The 10,378-nt window shown below is 51.9% G+C and overlaps 1 protein-coding gene across 1 annotated transcript in view; it reads right to left on the bottom strand.

The window, feature by feature from the left end:
• Positions 1-510: 510 nt before the first annotated feature.
• Positions 511-10,378, bottom strand: part of KMO (kynurenine 3-monooxygenase (kynurenine 3-hydroxylase)) — a 10,158-nt gene continuing 290 nt past the window's right edge. Inside the window, exons 2-15 of the mRNA XM_009580034.1 lie at positions 9,644-9,713; positions 7,952-8,049; positions 6,878-6,967; positions 6,592-6,640; positions 5,735-5,822; positions 4,908-5,073; positions 4,313-4,384; positions 3,642-3,763; positions 2,126-2,273; positions 1,602-1,659; positions 1,407-1,489; positions 1,032-1,133; positions 879-938; positions 511-681 (exon numbers count right to left, since the gene is read on the bottom strand). Coding sequence (XP_009578329.1) covers positions 511-681; positions 879-938; positions 1,032-1,133; positions 1,407-1,489; positions 1,602-1,659; positions 2,126-2,273; positions 3,642-3,763; positions 4,313-4,384; positions 4,908-5,073; positions 5,735-5,822; positions 6,592-6,640; positions 6,878-6,967; positions 7,952-8,049; positions 9,644-9,713 — 1,377 coding nt within the window. The remainder of the gene's footprint in view (positions 682-878; positions 939-1,031; positions 1,134-1,406; positions 1,490-1,601; positions 1,660-2,125; positions 2,274-3,641; positions 3,764-4,312; positions 4,385-4,907; positions 5,074-5,734; positions 5,823-6,591; positions 6,641-6,877; positions 6,968-7,951; positions 8,050-9,643; positions 9,714-10,378) is intronic.

Raw genomic sequence — 10,378 nt, 5'->3', positions numbered from 1 at the left:
CATGGGGTTGTTGTGGCCGAAGTGCAGTTGTTTCATTTCCATCAAGAATAACTGAACCGTATTTTCTTTGACTTGGGCTGGGGAGGAAGCCGGCTGATTTTCAAGTCAAGGTGTTGACTTGATTTTGGTAAGAGCAAAAGTCAACAGTACAGGCTGGAACACCCCAGCTGGTTCAAGTGGCTGTCCTGCTGGCTCGGAGGGCACACACTCCCTCCATTACTGCACACAAAACCTGCACCCAGCCCACGACACACCACATCACTCAAGACAAGGCTGTTGAGATGAGGCAGAGATATGCCTGAGCCCCTGCAGAGGCTCTCTGGGCACACTGTGCCCCAGTGGGCTCCTCTCGCCTGGGGAGAGGGAGAGGGATGGGGACCACCACCGCTCCTGAGGGGGCAGGAGGCAGAAGGGCTGCAGGAGCTGCCAGGCCACATTCCAAGAGAAACAACATAATCCAGCTGAGCCAACAGCCTGTGCCTTCACTTTTATTACAACCAGGAGCTCCCCTTACATTTCAGCTACTTGTGTGCCAAAAGGAAAATTTCCAATATTCTTGAGATAATGGGACCAGCCCCACTTTTCCATGCGGAAGTCCGAGTCCTGTGCCAGCCGCTTTATGAGCAGGTAGGTGCCACACAGTCCTGCTGCCCCCATGACAAAGAGCCCTCGATTAATTATCTGCAAGTGTCAAAGAGAAACCCCAGCGTCATCAGAGGTTTGCTCCTACCCTGCAGCACCAAGTGAAGTCTTCACACCTGGACCCACCTGGCAATATCCCACCACCAAAGCTCCCCCCCTGCAGTTGAGCACTGCTGGCGTGCAGGTTGCTCACAAGGCTCATGGCATGGGGAGGACGGGCACCACCACTGACCAACCTTTTTCTGCCATTTCCAGCGCTGAAGTGCTTCATGGTAGCGAATTCTGGTGAAGGTCACCTGGGAGGGTTGCAGGAGCACATCACCACCTCAAAGCCAGCCAGGAGGAGCTTGCGGTGGCTCAGGCAGTGAGGACTGAGGTGCTGGCCTTACCATGGTGTACAGTGGGACGATGGTGGAAGGCATAAGGGTGTGGAGGAAGTTGTCAACATTCTTCCGGAAAATGAACCACGTTGAATTCACGTGCTCGCGCATCTGCGACAGAGCAACCATCACCCCTTTGCAGGGTGTCTTGGCAGAGCTCCCCTGCATTTTGCTAGCTCTCCCGCTGCTTGTCCTGGGGGTGACTGCAGGGAGCAGTGCCTCCTCAGGCCCAGCGGCATTCCCATGGAGCTCTTAGGCTAAAGTCTGCTGGGGTGAGAGCACAACCAGAGTCTTGCCAGAGACCCTGCCCGCTGTGTGCATCCTAACAGAGTGCCACTGTGTGCACAGCCCACGGGACCACAAGTCTGTGTGCAGCTCACCTACCTCTATGTAGTTATACATGGCTAAATCTGAGATCGCGTGGTCATCTGGCACCCTCAGCCTGGAGAACTCAGGGAGGCAGGCACCTGGGAGAAGAAAGCGGCAGCTCACGGGCAGCTCCCCAGCAGGGTAACCAGCTGCCTTCAGCTGCAGAGGGATTCTTCTCTGCTCTCACTCCTCCCTGGCCACCTCACTCACCAAGGTCATTGTGGAACTGGTCCATTAATTCATCAAAGACCAGACAATCCTCAAAGCCCTGGGAGGAAAATTAGAGGGTAAATAGGCAGAAAGAACTATGCATTCACAAGAAGTGCTGTCACAGATGCTTAGCTAGTATAGCTTTTCGCACATGCAGGGTCCCACTGACCACAGCTTCAGAGCAGGAGTCTTACTCCAGACGACTCAGGGTCTTGCAGAGAAGTCCAGGGGCTTGCCTTTCCCAACAGCCTGGGGCTGCCCTGCTGGACCCCCCTCCTGTGCAATCCTTTGCCCCATGGGAAGGTGGCACCACCGCCCCGTCCCCTCTCTTCCCCAGAGGACAACCAGGTCCTAGTGAACAACCAGGTGCCTGAGGGAGTTCAACACCTGCCGATGCAGAGGACATCAGACCGTGGGACAGGCCAGCCCATGAACTCTATGGATCTACACTCTGAAACCAGGCATGTTTGGGTGAAAAGAGTGGGGACCTGACTGACAGAGCCCAGGGCCAACCATGAACTTACTGCATTCATGCCCTGTCCGTAGAAGGGCACAACGGCGTGCGCGGCATCTCCCATCAGCACGCACCGGGAAGCAAGGTGGTAGGAAGAGCACTTCACAGATATCATGGCCTGGGCTGGCAGCAAAAAGTAATCATGCTTCAGCTCTCGCCTTCAGGCAAAACAACAGATACTTCACTTGTGGGACCACAAGAGACAAAGAAAAGCAAGTCATGCCACATCCAAGCTCAGGAAGCCAGGGCCACGGGCACTGTCAGTGTTGGGATGCAAAAACCAAGCCTATTTAATAGGCTATTTGTGCTGGGAAAAATGTGTAAGCCAGAAAACCTATTTCATTAACTCCCGCTATGGACCAAATATTTTGTCTGTTGGTTTCAAGTGTGAGTAAGAGTGTCATCAACATCTCAGTCCTCTTACCAGGATCAGTGGTGGATGGCGGTCACTGTAAGAAGGATATACCAGAGGATATCTGAGGTTCTAAATTTATATGAAGTCCTGTGATACAGTCTCCTTAAGAGGAAAGAAAACTGCCTAAAATCGCTGAGACCCTTCCATCAGCCAAAAAAAGCCCATAATAGATAACTATGTTGCAAAGCAGAAGCATTAATAGTGTGGCCTGGAGCTCCCACCAGCTGGGGAGGCTTCTCTCTTTGCAGGAAAATGAGGACACGCTGAACAGAGCCACGGCCATCAGGACGTGTGCTGGGATGTCTGGTCCCGGTCCCCACTGCCACTAGGGCCCCCAGGAGGAGCGAGATGCTCTGGCTCCATGCTGCTGCCCTTGTGCTGTTTGCCCAGCAACGAGAGGGTCCCCACCACCCAGCGAGCAGTAAGCCTCTGGGAACTGCCTGCTTTTGTGTCTCACAGCCCTGATATTTGTTTTAGCCACGCAATCAATAAGTGCCAGACTTTGTTTAGTCAGCACAGTGGGGTGGGTTTTTTTTGGCCAAGCCCAGCTTTTCTCGGTCTGTTAGCTAAAATCTCAACATTTGCGCAACTCAGCTATCTGAACAGCGGGACTACCTTTGCACTGCTGGTTTCAGTGTGCAACCTTTACCTTCGCTCTAGCGGAGTCACTTTGCTCACCCACATCTAACATCAAAAACCCACAGTTTATGAACTGTTAATCCATCCCTTGAGTTCACAACCTTTAACAGCAATACGAAAGCAGCAGGAGGTGATCTGCTCTTTGTTCCTGCAGTGGCAGGGCCTGGGCTGTGCCTCCAAGGGACAGAGCGGTGCTTCTGTGCGACTGCATCAAAAACTGCTGCAGGATGGGGCTCCATCCTGCTGCTGAGACTGCTATTCCAGTGCAGACGCAATGCGGACCTTGGTCTGTTCGCTTCCCCCTCCTTCAGACCTACAGGCCATGGGGATCCACCCCAACAGCGTTTGCAGCCCCTTGGCCCACCAGCTTCAGCGGAGTCTCTGTCACCAGACCCCGAGGCTGGGTGGGGATGCATCCCCTGGTTTCACGGCACTGCGTTGATGAGCGAGAAGGGGAGATGGGAACACTTACTCTCCAATGAGGGGGATGGCGTCTGGGAAGTGGGTCTGGAAAAAACCCAGCACTTGCTCGTCTGTTGTGAGTTTCTCAAATTCCTCAAAGGGCATGAAGAGTGTGCAGGTGAAGGACTTGTCCTGCCAGCCAGGAAGGAAGGTCAGAAAGAAGCCCAGAGGCTGTAGAGAGTACCTGGCACCTAGAGCAGCAGCTCAGTGCCCAGCCTGTCACCCAGCAATCGCAGCGACCCACCAGCACAGCAGGGATGAGTGCTCGGCCACCCTGTTTCCCATGGTGGGCTTGCACACTCTGGGGGCAGGCAGGGGGGAGGCAGAAAGAGGCAGCATGTGATCTGCCAGCACACTGCCTGGCACACTGCCCTGGTACTCCTGCATCTGGTTTATAACATCCAGCTGCAGAGAGCTAGTTTTCGGGGGGCTCGGGTGGGCTCAGATGCCTGGGCAGAGAGAGATGGCACAGGTACCTGCTCAGCGCTGTGAGGCAGGGCCAGCTCTGGGGGTCCTGTCCTGCCCCCGCCCCCCAGGCTGTGGAACACCTGGCACAGGCTGGGGGTCCCTCCTGGCCGCTTGTCAGCCCTCCCAGCCCCTGTCACATGCGTGCCACCACAGCCAGTTCATCCCCGCAAGCTCCATCCCGTGCCCCAAGGGAGTGTGGCCGTGGGTTATCACCATGTTGGGCAGTGCAATCATCATGAAGGTGTTTCTCGGCCAGATATGGAGGTAATTTGGTTCCATGGCAAACTGAAAGAGAAGGAAAATCACCTTATGTCCCTGACCTGCCCTGCTGAGCTTCTCCAGCCCAGCTTCTGGTTCCCGTCCACAGCAGCACACCAGTTCCCATCCTTTGTACCATGAGAAGACACAATGACCACAGGTCCCCCTTTCTGGTACCTGATGCTTCAGGGAGACACAGAGCAAGGGCAAGGGGAAAGGGTAGGAAAGATGGGCAAAAATCTGCTGTTTTGCAATTGCTGATGTCCTCACAGACACATTCCCATATCCCCAAGACCTCTCAGAGCTAGAGTTAACTCCACCATTCCGGGGCAGGATCTCTAGGATTTTTGCAGCCGGGTACAAAGACATTGGCCCCACCACTGGAAGAGGAAGAGATGCCTGCCTTCTCTTAGGAAAGTTTTAATCCCTTGGCTGAGCCCCAGGTGAGAAATTAGTTCCTCTAGAGCTGCTGTAGCAGAGCCACCATGAGAGGGGAGCAGAATGTCCCACCTGCAAAGGTGGTAGCAGCCCCCAGGACATGCACACTTACACCTCCATCCTTGGGAGGGATGGTCAGTTCCATATAGCCATGAGGAATGTACTCATGACTGTAGTTAAAGCGTGTTTGCCTCATGAACTGCTTTCTGACTGTGGAGAAGGCTCCGTCGCATCCCACGATGAGATCATAGGTGACTTCCAAGGGCTGCTGGTCAGATCTGAAAGCAAGAGAGTCCCTTGGATCAATCCTGCTGTAAGTCCAGGCCAGCTCAGCACCGCTGGGCATAGTGGATCTGCCTTTTGCAAAATGCCCGGGTCACCTCCAGCGTTATTAATCTTCTAGGGTGAGGGAAGATTGGCTTTCACTGACTGGGAAGCTCAGTGTTAGGGTAAATAATTATCTGGTAGGTTATCAAAAGCATAACTCTGCCAGATCTACCCAAGAATGCAACAGGCACTGTTGGGATAATGCTGCTATTTTGTAGAGCCTGCATCCCCAGGTGGACAGGGAGCATGACCAGAACTTAACACAACTATGAAACAAGGTTGTTAGCTGCCGTCCCTGATGAGCAATCTGTCCCTGAAAACCAGTGCTATGGAGACTGGCATGTTTATTCCCTGCACAGGTCAGCAAGCCTGTGCCTAGCCTACTGCCAGGTTGCTGGGGAGTCAGCGAGTTACTGAAATTTTTTTCAGCCTCTCCATGAACCCTGCTTTGATATCTCTCCTTTTCAAAGCTGACACTGAGTTTTGCCCACTCAGTAATAACACGCTAGTTTCAAACTGAGATTGCTCAATTGTTTGAGGTTTTATGAATGATTAAGCAGAAACTAACTGAACACAGAAACTAACTTGATCCCAGGCTTGCGCAGGGATTACCTTTTTATGGTTAACTTCCCCAACTCTGCGTTGCACCCCAGGATCTTGTGTCCAAAGTACAGTTTAGTGTTGGAGTACTTCTCAGCAGCTGTGAAAAGAAAAGACAACTAAATGCAGAGGCTTGTACTGTGACCCCAAAAATATTTCCAAGGGATCCCTAAATTATAGGGACTTTTGCCATTACAACCAATAAGATGATTGCTGTGTTGAGTGATGGCCAGCAGGCAGAACATACTAGGACTGCGTTTGGTCAACTCTGGTGAAACCTATTTTAAAAGTGCAAGGAATCCTGCAAAGATTTCTTTCTTCCCTGCAACGACATGAGTCATTGACCTGTTTCCACCACCACTACATTGTATTTCAGGATGGGATGCGGTGCCAGTAGTCAGTGGGAAATCTGGGGAAATTTGGCCTGGCCTGATTACACACTTTGCCACAGTGCTCCAATTTCTATTTGTCTCTGGGACAATCAGGGGTTGCGGAAAATGCCACGAACCGTGGCAAGGCTGAGAAGGTATCCTGCTTTGGCTGGTGAAGTTCTGGGAGCAGACTCTGGTGCCAGGAGCCGGGGAGCTGAGGCAGCTCCCTCTCGAGAGTGAAGGAAGGAGAGCTGCTCCTCAGGGATTTCTGCACACACAGAAAGGCCTCCGGGGGACTTGTTTGAATATCCTTTTGTGTCAGACAAGCAGCAGGGAAACAGCATAGATTTTCTTAAAAACACAGCTAGTTCACATTCACACTTTCTGAGAGCCAGGTTATGCAGAACCTGGGACCCAAAGTCTCCTGTTCATGGGGCAAACCCTAAATCCTCGGTGAACAGGGTGTAAAAGTGTTTGCAAACAAACCTGGCAACCTACCTGTTAGCAACTCTCTGTTTAAGTTTGCTCTGTCCACAGAGAGAATGTACTGCAAGGCAAACAAACAGGGGCTTCAGGAGGCATTGCTGAAGGATGCTCTGCATGGCCAGACGAGAAAAATCACCCTCTCCAAACAGCCCTGCCGAACCCGGGGGGTCACGCAATCCCCTTCCCACTCACAGCATCCTTTCTAAGAGCATGAGTCCCAGGCTGTCCATCACACAGAGCTACAAACACCATCAAAGACCCCCCAAAACATCTCCAAGTGGCAGCACGAGACCAGTACCTGGTTCTTCTTCCCGTAGGGGATAGAGTACTTCTTTCCTGAAGGCGTATGTATCCTCCTTGCCCGCATGGGAATGCCTTTGGACACAATCTGAAACAGAAGGGAACACAACCCAGCCCTCTGGCCAAAACTGAGTTGGAAAGGGGCAAGGCACAAGCTACCAAGTGCCATCCCCCCACATGCACCGCACTCCAGGCAGAATGGGATGCTCTCTGCTCATACATTTTCCTGTGGCTATGCAAGTTACTGGGGAAAATTTTACAGGGCTGTCAACGCCAAGTCACTACATTTTACTGAGATTACTTACAAGCTCATTCTCATAAAAATCAGTGGAAAATTATTTTTGGATAGAAGGGACATGAAAAGCTCCAGGCTGCTGGACAGGGCAGGTGAAGACAGACAAATTACATCCTGGTGCTGGGATACAAGCTGTGGAAGCCTGGGCTCCTTTTCTGCAGAGAGCCAGGGGCCAGGAGATCCCACCACTGCCAACAGCTGGATGTTATAAATGGTAGCAAGCACCCTGCAGAGGAGTGCTGGGCTCTGAGCCAAGCGTGCTGTGCAGAAGTCAGTGTGCACGGATTTCAGGGTCAACCCAAAGCTCAAGGGTTTGTGGGAAAATACAAATCTGGGCATGTCAGTGGAGAAACCAGCCCCCTTTATTGCATCCTGCTGGTATTCCAGCTCTTTTGGGAGTCCACCTACTCCTGCCTCATTTGCCTTCACCCTCCAGGAGGGAGGAGAGCATGAGAGAGAAGTAAACACTGGAAGGTGTTGTCTGAGTTGGTCTCCTGGTGAAGCACCCTCTGCCACAAGCAGAGCCCAGCTGCCCGGGGTTGGGTGCTGCCCCCAGGCTGTGGGAGATCCCTGTTGGTGGCTGTGCCGTGAAGCAGTGGAGAACCAGGATGAGGGCACGCAGTGCGAGAGGTCTACCTCCACCCTCACAAAAGCAGACCTACTGCCGCGGTGGCCCCTGCGTGCTTGGGGAGCAGAAAAGAGCCCGTTCATCACCAGCTGAAGTCAACAGCATTTTAACCACAGAGATCCCACCACCGACAGAAGCTGCCAGGGTACCTGCTCTTCCATCCCCACAGCTTGGAGGGCTTGGCGTCCTCTGTGGGACAGGGCCAAGTTAATGCTTCTGCCACGGGCAAAGCTGGCCACCCGGATATCTGTGCAGAAAGAGCATTGGTTATGGAGACACTCATACCACAGCCTGGTACGGGCGGCATCTCCCTAAATCCCTGCAGCGACAGCAGGCAGGGCAGTGGGGAGTCCCCGTCCCACCGCTCTGCGTGCAGAGAAGGCAGGTATCAGAGGGTACGTTCAGCTGTCGGGAAGGCAGCTGAGCAGCTTTGAGGGCCGCTTCCTCCATGCCTCCTCTAGCCTGGAAGAAGCAGCTGCAGCCAAGTGCTGCAAAGGGAACGCCAGATCCTGACAGCTCCCCACAGTGCCGGAGGGCACTTACCACTAAAAGCCATTTCCCCTCTAAGCAGAGAGAGCGGAGCGATGAATGCCTGGCAGCTTCTGCTGAGACCCACAGACTGATGCTTTTCAGGACACTGGCAGGTCACCTTCTCCATCACTGTTCAGATGGAAATGTCTTGGTGCTAGCGTGTTCCTTCTCTGAACGGCTTCACTTAGGCTTGCCAGGTTGTCCAGCCAGCGCACGTGGCAGAGCCTCATCCCAATACTTTCAGGGTTGCATCTCAACACAAGAAATGGGCCAAGAACTAGAGCAAAGCGGTAAAATCCATTCCACTGAGAAGGCAGGTAAGAGCAACCAGAGGCTTTCTGAACCTGTGAAACTTCTAGCATATACAACATCCAGCAAAAAGTCTAACAGTTAAACCACTGTGAAAAGCCGTTTGCTCTTGCTCTGAGCCTGCAGCTTGCTGGCATCGCTTGGGGCTGGCTGCTGTGAACCCCCATTTCTGTGGTGGGGACCCAGAGCTGTGTGCAGGACTTGGGACAGGCGTAGCTGGGAGCCGTGCAGCAGAACTGCCTGTCCCAATTCTGCCTGAGCAGGAAGCGTTATCACAGAGACCACGTGTCACATGGGGCTTCTCCTTCCCTTCACCGCACGTTCGAGTGGAGTTTCACCTTCCATGGTGTAATTCTCATCTGCCGCTTGGCTTGCCATCTCTGCCCAGGTTTTATTTGTCTGTCAGCTGATAGACACTGAAGGCAAATGTTTTCTCTCCCTTTCAGCCAGCACCTGGGCTCCGAATCATCATTTCTCTGTTGCGGTGCCCTGTGGAGCTGGAGGCTTCCTGAAAGCACCCCATCTCTCCTTCTGCCTCTCTCGCCACCAGCCCTCCTAACCACCGATGGCAGTGGTTACCAGTCAAGTGATGCTTTTAACCCTAACAGAGATGCTGCAGCATTAACAACAGCCATTGCTTCCAAACTTCTGACCGCGCTTGGTTCAACAGCACTGTGCTATAATTCTTCAGGCAGAGACCAATTTTCAAAGGTGAGGATTTGAATCAATATTTAAGCCAAGAACATTAAAAAAGGTATCATTTTAGTAGCTGAAGGGTGGGTTCCCTCCACACAAGACAACATATTTCAAATAAATGCTCTCCCCCACCACAGGAGCTAAAGGGAAGAGTGAAAATAATATCCCCAAAGTGCCAGACTTTCAGATTTCATTTTCTTTCTGCAGTTTCAGTGAGCTCACACAGTTCCTCTTTTGCTTCTTCAAGAACTGTTATCAGTAAAGGGACAGAAACATTAATAAAGTAATGATCAGGCTGAACTTACCTTCTCTGGCTTCATAAACGTCAACATGGAAACCTCGTCTGGCAAAGAAACAAGCATTTAATGCACCCACCTACAAAAGAAGGATCAGGAATGGTCGATGAAGTGTTTAGTAGCTATATAGTAGCTATATCACAGATCACTACTGAGACACATCAAGGGAAAGCAGCGGTCAGGGGATACAGCTCAGCATATACAGGAAGACTCTTTGATCAGGAGCCTTAGAGAACAACTTCCTGGAGAGAAGTCCTCTGGCACCCCTGATGTGCCTGCAGAACCTTCAAGACAAAAGTCACCCATCAAAACTCATCATATAAAGTCATACCAAGTTCAGAGCTTGTTTATATGCAGTGATTAACTGCAACCCCTTTGGCCAGAGACATCAGGAGCTGGTACAGGCAAGCTCCCTGCTCCTCTCTGAACTATGTTTATCTTCCTCAATAGAATTCAGGGTACTGCAGCATTCCCTTGGGAACACACGGGGAGAAGCTAGACCTGTGCAAAAGCAAGATGTTACCTTAAAAAGGACAGCACACATATATCGTGTGTCTTTTTCTTGTTTAATTTCCATCATTAATCACTGTCAGAACTACAGACTCTTATGTCATCACTCTTTTCCAGGAGCATAGGGACCAAGAAGCTAGCGGCCAAAAAGTATAAAGAGAGATTTAGGTGCTGCAATGCTCCATGCTGTCCTTTAGAGTCAGACGCATTGTGTCTCTGGGATATCTCAGCAGC

Source organism: Fulmarus glacialis, unplaced genomic scaffold, assembly GCF_000690835.1.
Source record: "Fulmarus glacialis isolate BGI_N327 unplaced genomic scaffold, ASM69083v1 scaffold49346, whole genome shotgun sequence".
Taxonomy (NCBI): Eukaryota; Metazoa; Chordata; class Aves; order Procellariiformes; family Procellariidae; genus Fulmarus; species Fulmarus glacialis.
Note: the sequence above shows the minus strand (reverse complement) of the source record. Positions and strands in the feature narration are given on the sequence as shown.